Source organism: Erigeron canadensis, chromosome 2, assembly GCF_010389155.1.
Source record: "Erigeron canadensis isolate Cc75 chromosome 2, C_canadensis_v1, whole genome shotgun sequence".
Lineage (NCBI taxonomy): Eukaryota > Viridiplantae > Streptophyta > Magnoliopsida > Asterales > Asteraceae > Erigeron > Erigeron canadensis.
In genome coordinates this window covers 23,379,450-23,393,135 of record NC_057762.1, presented here as the reverse complement: position 1 = coordinate 23,393,135, position 13,686 = coordinate 23,379,450, and the positions used below count along the sequence as shown (strand labels likewise).

The following is a 13,686-nucleotide window of genomic DNA, read 5'->3' as shown; positions in this document are numbered from 1 at the left end:
TATTATTTTGACAATAATAAATATTTGATGCATAAATATGTTGGTGCTATTTTAGATGTAAATGCATCAATCTGATGAACTTGAAATTCAAATATATCAACTTTAAGTATTGACATTGTTCTTTGTTTAGAGTGTTTATACTGAAGACCTTTCTGTATATATAAAAAAAAAAAGTTGGTTGATAGAAACCGCTTAATTGTTTAGAGTGTTTATATTGAAGACCTTTCTGTATATATAAAACATCATTTTGATGCATTAAAAATCCATAAAATTAACATAGTGTATAACTAATTATCTTTACTTAAGTGTTTAACAACACATTGGTCTACCAAAATCGAGAAAGTCATGTTTTTGTTTTGTGTATCCATCTTGGATGCATATTCATCAAAATGATGCATCCAGCAAAAAACGCGATTTTTTGGATTTTGACGGATCAATGTGTTGTTAAACACTTAAACAATGTTAGTTTTATGGGCTTTTAATGCATCAAAATGATGTTTTTAAATGTTCTCACCGTTCTTATTTTAAGAGTGTTCTTACCAGAGTGTTACCTTATATATATATATTTTAAGAGTGTTCTCACTATATAGGGTAAAGTTAATTTGAAAATCCTTTTTTTTGCGAGAACCTTTGAGAACTTTTCAAATCAAGCCCAACTGATGATTGTTTTTTACATGAAAATTATTTTTTGATTGTTTTCTGAATAACTTATGTGTAATTTTATAGTTTATAATTGTGTGGAGTATGGATTATCATCCGTTATACAATTATGTGGAGATTTGGATTCTTAATCACATGTGCACGAATATTGCTATGATCACATGTATGCAAGTCGATCACATGTAATCATAGCAATATTCGTGCACATGTAATCAAGAATTCAAATCTCCACATAATTGTATAACGGATAATAATCCATGCCTCCACATAATTATAAACTTCAAAATTACACATAAGTTATTCAAAAAACAATTTTCATGTAAAGAATAATAATCGGTTGGGCTTAATTTGAAAAGTTCTCAAAGGTTCTCGCAAGAAAAAGGGTTCTCAAAATAACTTTTCACTATATATATATATATATATATGGTAGAGATCCAGAGAAAAGTGTGTTAAGGAGAGAAGGTAATATGAGCCAATCAAAACGCGACATGTGTCAAAATAAAAAAATGTGCGGTGACATAATTGTAAACAAATTGAACTTTTGTGAAGCTTGGTCAGCTTGGGTTCTGGGTTAACTTGGGTTGGGTCAACTTGGTCAGCTAGGTTGGGTCAGCTTGAGTTGGGCCAGCTTGGATTGGGTCAGCTAGGTTAGGTCAACTTGGGTTGGGTCAGCTTGGTTAGCTTGGGATGGGTCAACTTGGGTTGGGTCAGCTTGGTTAGCTTGGGATGGGTCAACTAGACATAATCTACACATAATCTACACAAATGTAGATTATTGGTTTTGGGTAAGCTTGGGTTCTGGGTTGGGTTAGCTTGGGGTTGGGTTGGGTAAGCTTGGGGTTGGGTTGGGTCAGCTAGGGGTTAGGTTAGCTTGGGGTTGACCAAGCTGACCCAACCTAGTTGACCAAGCTGATCTAACCCAGCTGACCAACCAAGATGACCCAGAAACCAAACTGACTTGGAACCCAGGTTGACCAAGCTTCACAAAAAAGTTAATTTATTTACCAAAATGCCACCGTGTTTTGTTTTTAAAGCCATATGTCACGTTCTGATTGGTTCATAGAGCATTCTCTCTCTTCTCTCCTTAATACACCTTTTCATTTGATCTCTCTTATATATATATATATATATATCGGTTCAAATAAAACAACTATTAAGGTAAAACAAATAAAACAATATTTATATGTTAACCAAAAAATATTGTGCATTACTATTTGGCACCAATAAAACATGAAATTTATTTTATTAATTGGGATTTACCGTGATGCATTAGTTTTTATACTTGTCTTATACACTTTGTGAATCTTCATACATTAGATTTGTTATGTGAATCTCCGAGGACCAGTTTTATCATGATTTATGGTCAATATCTTATTCTATTTTGTTTTTCAGACTTGTATTACAAGAACTTTATTGTCTTATAAGAAGCTAATGATATTCAGTATAAGTGGTTGAGATGAGACATCCAATGACTTCAATAATTGAGAGACATGCTTAAATTTCACATTCCACCTAACTAAAAAAAACATGTTATTTTTTTTCTTTTTAAAAAGGTTGGCACCCCTAACTATTTTTTTTAAAAAAAAATGATTTTTGGGTCAGCAGATTTATTGGGTTGTTGTATCAAATATTCAGTAGTAACAGTGTAACACTATATGTTTATATCACAACTCTTTTTCTTCAAACCAAGATTAAAAAAAAAAGAAATGTTAAATACAGTCAGGGCTGTATTTAATATGCATAAAAACACTTGTATCTTACATAATAAAAGTCTACCCTTAATTTTTATACTAAATATACAAATAATTTATGCACTTTAAATATAACACAGGGGCTGTATTTAAAAGAAAAAAAAAAAAATTAATGGTGAGAGATGAAAGGAGGAGATAAAACACGTGAGAGAGTGGGGCCGGGAAGAAAGAGTGTAAAGGCGTCACGTGGCAGAGTAGAGACTCCCGCGGCTTGTATGCCGTTGTCGTAACTCTTCTTCTTTTCTTCTTGGATCACTCACTTCCATCCTTCCATTTCAATCCACCCACACCTCAATTCAAACATACATATTTATATTCTGTTTCTATAGATACAGATAGATGCTTAACTTCATCAATCACTGCTTTAATTCCTTGACAATAAAAGTATGATTCTCAACACAACTACAAATTCATTTCTCAAATTCAATAATAATAATAATAATAATAATGTCAATCATTCTCTCCCTCTTTCTGCATTTCGCTCCATGGGGTACCTACTAGAACACACTTTTCCATTTTTATTTATTACTAATTATTTCTGATACATTTAGTAACTATATCTATATGTGTGTGTTTTACACGAATGGAAAAACCTACTGATAGGTTGATATTTGTAACTCTTTGTCGAGCCTTAGATTACTGGTCCATTTAATCGTCATTTTTAACTGAGGACGATCTGTTCGTTAAAGATCTGAAGCCATTCTGATTATTTGTTTATTTTTCTTTATCCAAACAGAGTAATTTGGAGTGTAACTGCATCTGGTAAAAGCTCTGTGAGTGGATTTTCCGGTAAGGTATTCCTTCTTTTTAATCGCCTTTCATCAATGAAGAGGGATAGTTTATTTGTACATGTTAACATATTGTTGGTCTAATTACAAGCAACCACGTGGCCGTGTGTTTTGCTCAGGTTAGAGGATCAGAACAAATTAAGCATAAGTCTGCTCATGTTCGCAGTCAACGTGCGGAAGAGATTGTAATTGAGGTATTTGTCATTTGTTTTTTCATGTATATATAGTTGTATACTTGTATGTTCTGACCAGTGGGGTGAAACCCCGGTGGTACCGCCATCATGTGACCACATGGGCCCACAGATGAAGGTAGAGGTCACATGTTCAAAACTTGCCAAAGGCAAGTGGAGAGACTATATTTTGTGATCCCATGTGTGAGGATGGTGACTTACCGGACATGAGGGTTCTGAAATGGTACATGAGTTCTATGTTCTGGAAAGCTTATTCAAAACGCTGTATACATTTACTTGTGAACATTTTGACAAGGAAATCGTTCCTTAACTCAAATCATCTTTGAATATTACATCCTCTATGAAAATGCTTTTTCTGCTCCTTTCTTATGTTGCATCAAGGTTTTTCTTAATGGTCTCTTATCCTCATTCCTCATAATGCCTAAGAAATGCTGTTAGTGAATAAATCGTTTGGTGATTCAAGTGTTTTGTTTTTGAAATATATTAGGATGAAGTTGCAGTAATGTTAGAAACCGGCTCATTATTGAAAAGCATTTCTGGCCTACCAAATCCTCTTGGAGTATCAGAAACTGAAAACGGAATCAACTTTGCTCTTTTTTCTCAACATGCAACCTCAGTTACTCTTTGTTTATCACTTCCAGATAGGTGAGAGTGTAACTTAACTTATTTCGTAAGTTATAATCTATTTCGTTTACTTAGTACCATATTGACATAGCTTAAGGTAATATTTCCCGGTAATACCTTCCCTTTTATAGCCTTGCGAAAAAAAAAGCTTTCCTTTTATATCCTCTTGTATTAGATGTTTTTGCTATAAGATACCACTACGTACCATGTTATTGAATTTCTCTTTGTTTTTTAAGTCAACATGAATATTTTTTTAGGGGAAATGATGCATTTCCGAATGATGGGATGATTGAGCTGAAATTGGACCCACATTTAAACAAAACAGGAGATATATGGCACATATGTGTTCCGGTAATTCGATAATTTATTTACACTTGTATGCATAGCTCTGTTTGTACCTTTTATATTGAATGCTTAACACAAAGGAGTTGCTAATTGTAGGAATTGCCTCGAAGCAATGTCATCTATGGTTACAGGATAGATGGTCCTCGAGATCATAATGAAGGGCATCGTTTTGACAACAGTACTGTTCTTATAGACCCTTATGCAAAACTAGTAGAAGGTCGTCGGATTTTTGGGGATACAACAGATAAATTCTCTAAATTCTATGGAACTTATGATTTTAGTAGCTTGTCATTTGATTGGGGAGACAATTATTCCCTACCAAACATACCAGAGGTAAAGAATAGAAGGAAAAAAACACATTTGCCATGTCTGATTACCATTTTGATTAATATCTGTATATTTGTTATGATAAGTTTTTTTCTAATGTTATTGGAGTTTTTGCTGATATTGCAGAAGGATCTTGTAGTATATGAAATGAATGTCCGGGCATTTACAGCTGATAAATCTAGTGGATTGGAAGAGAATATCCGGGGTAGCTACCTTGGTGTAATTGAGAAGGTAATGATTCAGAATAGTGGAGGAAACTACTAATGACTGGGTTGACTCAATTTAAGGTTATGTTATCTCTAACAGATTAAATGGATTAAAAAAGTAAAAAAAGCAGCTTAAAAATATATAGGTCAAATAGGTAAAAAGTTGCCCGAAATGTATCTTTAATGCATATTAAAAAATTATATGAATAATCATACTTAACCCATTAATCGTTTATAACTATCTTAAAAGGACAAAAAGAGTTGCAGGTCAAACCCAACCTGACCCATCTTTACACATAAAAGAACTACCTAGTTACCAAATCTGTTTCCTGCCTCGGCCAAATATTCAAACGTTAATCCGATGTTATCTGCTTCGTGATGCTGATAATTTTCTTGATGTCAAGATACCACATCTATTGGAACTTGGCATCAATGCAGTGGAATTGCTACCGGTCTTTGAGTTTGATGAGTTTGAATTCCAGAGACGCCCAAATCCCAGAGATCACATGGTAATTTCGCAAAATTTGCTTTACTCTTCAGTCACTTCATTTTCTTGATCATTGTATCTTGTTATTTGAATTTTATACCTGATAGTTATATGATTTATCCGTGAAGATAAACACATGGGGATATTCAACAATAAATTTCTTTGCCCCGATGACCCGTTATGCCAGTGCTGGTGGAGGACCAGTTGGTGCTTCTCAGGAGTTCAAAGAGATGGTTAAAGCTTTGCACCTTGCCGGCATCGAGGTAATTACTTTCTGTTTACCTAATCTTGATAATGTGGTTATTCAGGTTCAAATAATCTCTTAGGATTGGAATATTAATGTGGGAAACTTTAAACCCTACAGGTCATCTTGGATGTTGTTTACAATCATACTAATGAGGCTGATGATAAGCACCCTTATACCACATCATTCCGAGGCATAGACAACAAGGTATTAACTTTAAAAAGAAGTAAAGAAATAAAGCTTATCACAAAGCTCTATAATGATATACATTTTTATGGATATATGTATTGTCATAAAATAAAGCAACATTTAAGTGGTATTAATCTTGTGTGTTTATATATAGGTATATTACATGGTGGATGGTAATGGCCAGTTAATGAACTTCTCAGGCTGTGGTAATTTAACGATCCTCCTTCACATCAGTCTTGAGTTCACGTTCTGCTTTGTTTTCTATTTGCTAGATTTTAGTTGGTCTAATAACAATTGTCAAGATGTACGTGTTTTGTAGATAAAAATATTAAATCATCAATTTGTTTCACATTAATCCTGCAAATCCATAAGGCTTACATGATGAACCATGAGTTTAATCAAAATTTAATATATAAAGGTCAATTGCATACTACTTCTATCTGTTGACAAAAAATGTCTACTGTAGTAATTGACAAATTTTTCAATCTCTTATATAATTGTTTAAATTATGATTTTTGGAACTACAATTTAAAAACCGTTGATGTACATTCTGGTTAATGAGCAGGTAACACACTGAACTGTAACCACCCTGTTGTCATGGAGCTCATACTTGACAGCCTAAGGCATTGGTAGTATTTCTGCTATTTCTAATAAGTTGCTGTTTCTTGAATACTATATAGACTCCTTTTTACAAATTTAGGCAGGCAGTATAGTGCTTATTGATTCTAATGTGTGTTATAATTGTGGTTTTTTATGTGAAGTTCTTTTTTGTTAACTAAATGAAGGGTTACCGAGTATCACGTGGATGGATTCCGCTTTGATCTTGCGAGTGTTCTCTGTCGAGGAACAGATGGTTCACCACTTGACGCTCCTCCGCTTATAAGGGTAAGTTAGACTACTCAATTTCAGAAATATAAACAGTAGTGTTGGTTTTATTGATTTCTTATGCTTATGTTGTTCATATTTGTCTCTACCTACTTGTATTACATAAAATGGAGCAGGCCATAGCAAAAGATAATACACTATCCAGGTGTAAAATAATTTCTGAACCATGGGATTGTGGAGGCTTATATCTTGTCGGGAAGTTCCCAAACTGGGACAGGTAATTGGAGTTGATTATAATAGTTATTTGAATGATGTAATTTCTAACCATGAAACTCTCGATATAGTATTTTTTATGTTGCGGACAAATATATATGGTGCAAAGTGTAAAATAGAACATTGCAGTTTGCAATAATAAGCGCCTTTTGACAAAGGGATAAGAGTGATGTTCATTTAGTCTATATTTTTCTTTAAAAATGTCATTTTTGTTTATTATAAATTTCAACAAACATACAAGTACCATGGTTTGAGGAGTTGATCGCTATAATATTGTTACTGATTTCTAGATTTAACATGGCAGGTGGGCCGAATGGAATGGGATTTATCGTGATGACATGAGAAGATTTATGAAGGTAAGTGACACTTTAACTGACCAATAATTTGTACTTATTTTTTACATAAAACGGGGGGTATCTTGGTGTTTATGTATGACAAATTGTTTTAATGTATTTGGTCAAAGTATAGGGTGACGCTGGTATGAAGGGAGGTTTCGCAACTCGAGTTGCTGGTTCTGCTGATTTATATAAAGTAAGTACATCATTAGGGGCCTGCTTTGGCTTGACTTATACAATACCAGTATGAATCAAGTTGAAAGTTTCAAAATTAATGCAACCTTTCTCTTTGTGCCATAAGTAATCGTTCACACAATGTAACTTTCGATCATGATCCATAAGATTCCTTTACTACGCCGTAGTTGAGGGGTATATAAATCATTTCTAATTATCAAACACCTCTTTTAAACTAAGGATTCCTTACTTCCTTTTTAGGTTAACCAACGGAAGCCATACCATGGGGTCAACTTTGTTATAGCACATGATGGATTTACTCTTTATGACCTTGTGTCATATAATCACAAGGTACCATCGAATCACACATCTTTCTGTTTCCCATGATATGTACTTAGTATGTACCATTTCTACATTCTTTTCAGCACAATGATGCGAATGGAGAAGGTGGCAATGATGGAAGCAATGATAACCTCAGCTGGAATTGTGGGTATGAAGGTAATCATCATAATGACTTTTTCTCAGAAGAATCACTTTTCTGTCGGTTTAATTTGCAGCAAGTCGAGGTCTGATCTCAAAATATTTGCGGCTGATGGATTTAATTAGAGATGCGAGTTCAATCCATTCTCTAATGAATGGGTCAGTTCAGGTTAAGTTGTGTTTCTCAACAGATCAAACATATAAATTACATTTAGATATAGCCATTACAGAAACGGGTAAAATGAGTTCATTTGTCAAATGTGATAGAAGGCACCCAAGGTGTTCTCCTAAGGGATAGAGTCTCCTAGATGTAAATTATTCAGATTATTGCTGAGATAATATGATTTCCTGATCACCGGTATTGAGGTGGCTCATCATTCTAGTGGTTGTGCTTTCTTGCCTCACCTCAGACTGGGTCAACGAGTTCATCTTTCAAATGGGATGAAAGGTGCCCAAGGTGTACTCTTAAGGGATAGAGTCTCCTAGATGTAATTTATTCAGATTATTGCTGATATAATATGATTTTCTGATCGTATTTGACCAATGGTATTGAGGTGGCTCATCATTCTAGTGGTTGTGCTTTCTTGTCTCACTTCAGACTATTGGTGTAATTGTTGGGTGGTCTGTGAATGAATAGAACATATTTCAAAATTAGCTATTGCCCCACCCTTAGCACGTTTAAGTGTATGTATGGAATTATCTTCACTTTGTATATATGCAGGAGAAACTTCTGATGTAAATATCAAAGCCCTGCGTTTCCGGCAGATGAAGAATTTTCATCTGGCATTGATGATATCTCAGGTAGTTTCTTCTTACACTCCTCATTTAAATTAGTCACCTAAATGTCTTTTCTGCGGCAGAGTTCCACTTGGGTTTCTTGATTATACATTTGCTGCACCCTAGGCATATCTGGGGGTGACCACATATATTTAATTTCAACTTATGGTGGGTCTGGGTGAGTTTTCCCCTCCAAATCTCTGGGTGATAGGGGTTTCTCATCGAGGGGTTGAAATTGGGAACTATTCGGCGAGGGGGTCTTTAGCGCAGACCTGATTAAGACAACGCATGCTAGACCCCCTGATATTTGCGAGTAATTCACACCTTTAGAAAACAAAAGATTAGACATTCGCCTCACTATTGCTCATTATCTATAATACCTTATAAAAAGGGAACTCGCCCCCCAAAAATCTCAATTAAGGAATTGAATTACCTAAAATACCCCTCTCATTTATTCATTAATTTAAACATCTCCACCGAATATACCTATATTACCCTTAATGAAATATACAACATAAATCCCTCAATCCTTAAAATAGCTACACTACCTCCTTTAACATCAATTACTTTTACATTCACCACCGTTGCCACCCCCACCACTCGTCACCGCCACCACCAACTCCAGCACCACTACCATCATCGCTGCGGCATTGCGCGGGCATATGACTCGTATCTTTTAATTGTCCTCTGACTTCAATGTTAAATTTATATAAAAAGTTTTATTATCGTTATTTACTCCATATTTTGTTTGAATTATAAAGTGCTTGGTGTATCTTTGATGTAGGGTGTACCAATGATGCTAATGGGAGATGAGTATGGTCATACTCGCCATGGAAATAACAATAGCTATGGACATGATACTTCTTTAAACCATTTTCAATGGGGACAAGTACATACTTCTGCTCTCTATATTTCATACTTGATCAATGATACCTTGACCTTGTTGAACTTTTGACTTTGGCCTGTCAGTTGGATTCACGAAAGAATGAGTGCTTCAGATTCTTTTCTGAGGTGATCAAGTTTCGCCAAAGTCATAGAGTATTTAGACAAGAATATTTCATTGGCAAGGTAAATCCTATTTCTGCTTCTCATGCTGTTAGTTTTCTAGTAACATCTCAAAAAATACGGACAAAAAGTGTTGGCTAGTCTGTTGACCCAACTGGCCTGCTTTCACAAATTCAAAAGACCCATTTCAATACGAACCTGTTGCCCTACCGGCCCATCATGGCACTTCTATTCTTACAGTCATAAGAATCATTGATTTCAGTTGATTATGAGCCGAAATTTTTAGCTGTCTGGTTCAAGTTTAACTTTATTTGTTACAAAACTAATAATGTTTGGAGTCTAACTTGCATTTTCAAGTGAAAACTCAGTCTTGGGAAGACAACATAAAATATGCTTGATAACTTGGGGGTAACTATGTAATTTCAACTTTGACGTTCGGGGGACACAGAAAACTTTAAGTGATTGAGACAACAGAAACTTTTTGCACCTTTGATTTGATATCTAGAAACTGTTAAATGTTTGTTGTTAAGATGTTTTCGTTAGTTGTTTATTCTGCTCAAAGCTAATCAAGCACTTGCACCAATTGCAGAATGAGATTACATGGCACGAAGATAATTGGGATAACTATGAGAGTAAATTTATTGCATTCACGTAAGTGTTATACGACTGAAAGTATTTGTAGCCTTGATTTGTTTTCTCGCAGTAAACTGTGTTATATATTGCTAGACCAGCGGTGTTGCAGGTATGAGAATACTTCTGCATTTTGAACCTCATATATAATCTTAAACTCTAACATCTGCTTCCAGTCCTTTTCCATGTCTACCTAGGGGTATTTCGCCAACATTTTGTGGATTTAGAGTTTGGTAGGTTTGTAGGTTGGCGTTTGTGTGTGAAGGATTTATTTTTTTTTAGCAATCCATGGCTAGGCGTGTGTTTTCTGAAGGGGTGAGCAAAAACAGAACTGACAATCCAGAAGCCGATCCATACTGAAAAAAGCGAACCGAAAAACAAAAAACTGAATTTCTTTGTTTGGTTTTTGATTTTGCATTTAAAGGCTTAAAGCTAATCCAACCAAACCGAACCGAAGTATATATTTTATACTTTCTTTTATATTTACATCAGTTTATAGTTATATCTATTACTTATGCTCAGTAAATATGTTTATATATTTGAATTTTTTACCTTTTTACTGTACAAAGTAAAATCATCTGTATGTTTTAGATGACAATGCAAAACAAGATCAATTTGGCTGCAAATAACAATTTCAATTTCAACCTCTTCAAAAATTAATTTAAACTAATAATAATCATTTGTAAATTTTACTTTTCTTATCATATTATTTGCTTAACAGTTGAATATTCTTAAAACTTAAGAAGCTAAAAGTGCGTAACAAAAAATTAAGAAAAAAAATAACAATACCGACACGGGTCAAAAACCGAACTGACCAAAAACTTTATCCAATATTGTCTGGTATTATTAAACCGAATGTTTCTGATCGGTTTGTGGTTTTGGGCCAAAACCGACCCAAACCAATTCATACTCGCCCCTAGTTTCTAGTTACTTTGGTCAAGTTAGCCATTGAGTCAATATTACGTTTTCTTTTCGTGTACCAGGGATGTCAGTTTCATTTACATGTGTTACCTGAATCAGATGTTTCTTTCCTTGTTCAATATGTTATAGATTCAATCAATTTCAGTTTACATGTGTTAACTGAATTGGATGTTTCCATCCTTGTTCCATATGTTTGTCTCGCCAACAAAAAAATGTAAATAAATATAATAATTTCTGCGAATGGAAGTGGTATGTGAGAAGGATTTTACCTACTTAAGGGTGTAACACCACCTTCACTTCCCCCTTACTAATAACCTGTATTACAGGCTTCATGATGGCGACGAAGGGGATATTTACTTGGCGTTCAATGCACACGACTATTTTGTTAAAGTTCCAATACCTTCTCCACCTCAGACACGACGTTGGTTCCGAGTGGTTAGTGTTCTTATTTTAGTTAATTGATGCTTAGAAAAGAATTTGACACGTCAAATCTCTCCCCATCTCTCATAACACCACCACCGGCTAATGCTGGTAACTGCCAGAAACCACCGGAAGTTGCCAAAACTATTAAAGAATATCAAGAAATACTGACAAAACCTATTCATGCCAGGACATTTCTATGAAGTAGTATTGATGTATATATTTGGATTTCGTTATTTAAAAGTTTACAATCTATTTCAACTATAAAAAGTATGCAAAAATTAAAAATCATACTTACAGTAGTACACCTTTATTTTATACCTGAACCGCATAGCTAATGTCACTCAAGTTATGGATAGTTATTATCCAGAGGGATAAGTATCACAACTTCAGTTCTAACCATCAACAATTTATGCAAATCACTTTGTGACTTTCTTGTGTATATAGACACCTTTAACTAACACACGCGTGGGTGTATGTGGTATATGTACAAAGTCACATTCTAAGCAACTAACATGCTGGATAGTAAGAGTAAGTGTGTGTTTCTCTGTGAAGGAAATACACCTTCACTGTGTGTGTGTGTGTGTGTTCATGCTTCCATTGTTCGAATCTCATTTGAAGTCTCATTTGTTGTTGATACAGGTGGACACTAATCTAGAGTCTCCATATGATATTGTCCCTGAGGGTGTCGATGGCATTGGAGATACATATAATGTTGCTCCATACTCTTCAATTCTTCTCCAAGCGAAGCCATAATTATGCTTAATTCGTAGCTCATGTTGTGATAGAGATAAGTGTCGTAGATTTATGTTCAATAATAATGTTATGCCCACGATACTTTAGCAACTTAACATATGCAGATGTAGCAAACATGTAACCTGAGTTATCATATTTTCTAGACCAGATGGCAGATACAAACATACAGTATAAGTTTAGCTTGAACCATTTGTCTTTTGTTCCTCTAGCAATGACAGCCAATAACAAACAACATTTGGCTTAATCGTCTTCTATCTATATAGGACTGTTCTAATTCATCTATCGACTTATGTTGGTTAACTCATTGATCGGTTCAGAAGACTCGGCAATCTTATATAAAAGATCCATAAAATGACTTCTCTATGACCGAGGAATCGAGGATAAAAGCATAAGATGATTTTAAGCTCTTAAAGGGTCAAAATTTTGACACATCTACCTATCATTTATTCAGACGAAAGTAAGTACCCGCGTGTTGCGACGCCGTGTTGCGACGCTAAGATGATAGGGTGATTCGGTGATAAGTTATAGGTTGTGATATGTTGTAGAGTGTGATAGCCAAATGTTTTAGCCGTACGGGTTCTACCATCGGATTTAAAAATTCATCGAAAGTATATCGAATGACATCTCTAATGAAAGAGCGTGAAATTTTAAGAACACACATATAACTTTTATAATTTATCAATTTACGGTTTTTGAGATAAAAGATTTTGAATGAATTAGAGAAATTTATGAATGAGAGAAAAATGAGTGGTTGAGATTTGGGGGGAGAAAAAAAAATGAGTGGATGAGATTTATTCTAAGGTTATTATAAATAAGTGATAAGGGTGTTTTGGGGTTTTTACTAGTGTAAAATTGATAAAATTGAGGGAACAAATGCTTTATAATGTAGTAGAGATAAAATGTCTACAATGCATTGAACTAATTTCTTTGGGAGTTTAGGGGGTGTTTGATAGGAGTGAATCAAAGAGAATGGAATTGTAATAGAGAATGAATATAGTGGGAAAGAGAATGAGTATTTGGAAAGAGAATCAATTCCGTCGTTTGGTACAAGCAGAGAATGAATATATAAAAAATACTAAATTTTAAATAATAATCAAATTTAATACATATAACATCACTAAAACAAAAAAAAAAAAAATTTAAAAATTTCCATTCCCATCAATTCTTTACATTTCATAGAGAATTGAGGGAATGAAATCGATTCCCTATTCTTGATTCTGTTTCCCATTTTCCATTACAACCAAACATGAGAAGTGTTTCTCATTCCATTTCCACTAT

The 13,686-nt window shown here is 34.4% G+C and overlaps 1 protein-coding gene across 2 annotated transcripts; it reads left to right on the top strand.

Moving 5' to 3' along the window:
- Window positions 1-2,687: 2,687 nt before the first annotated feature.
- On the top strand, window positions 2,688-12,597 carry LOC122586806 (isoamylase 3, chloroplastic). Of its 2 annotated transcripts, XM_043758795.1 has the most exons (24): window positions 2,688-2,901; window positions 3,148-3,205; window positions 3,319-3,393; window positions 3,878-4,035; window positions 4,272-4,365; window positions 4,456-4,692; window positions 4,813-4,917; window positions 5,297-5,401; window positions 5,508-5,642; window positions 5,744-5,830; window positions 5,967-6,018; window positions 6,378-6,441; window positions 6,598-6,697; window positions 6,814-6,914; window positions 7,215-7,266; window positions 7,379-7,441; window positions 7,681-7,770; window positions 7,845-7,917; window positions 8,621-8,700; window positions 9,461-9,565; window positions 9,646-9,744; window positions 10,271-10,332; window positions 11,559-11,667; window positions 12,295-12,597. In XM_043758795.1, exons 1-24 carry the CDS (start codon window positions 2,798-2,800, stop codon window positions 12,406-12,408), a joined length of 2,322 nt encoding a protein of 773 aa, XP_043614730.1. In that variant the 5' UTR covers window positions 2,688-2,797; the 3' UTR covers window positions 12,409-12,597. The 2 variants fall into 2 exon arrangements, with proteins under 2 accessions (XP_043614730.1, XP_043614731.1); XM_043758796.1 differs by lacking the exon at window positions 2,688-2,901 and having other exon boundaries at window positions 3,181-3,200.
- Window positions 12,598-13,686: the final 1,089 nt, after the last annotated feature.

Bases quoted from the DNA above. Each gene is read 5' to 3' on its own strand.
- LOC122586806 (XM_043758795.1), top strand. From the start codon at position 2,798: ATGATTCTCAACACAACTACAAATTCATTTCTCAAATTCAATAATAAT. The intron at 6,442-6,597 runs GTAGTATTTCTG...AACTAAATGAAG, and splicing joins CTTGACAGCCTAAGGCATTG to GGTTACCGAGTATCACGTGG. The intron at 9,566-9,645 runs GTACATACTTCT...TTGGCCTGTCAG, and splicing joins ACCATTTTCAATGGGGACAA to TTGGATTCACGAAAGAATGA.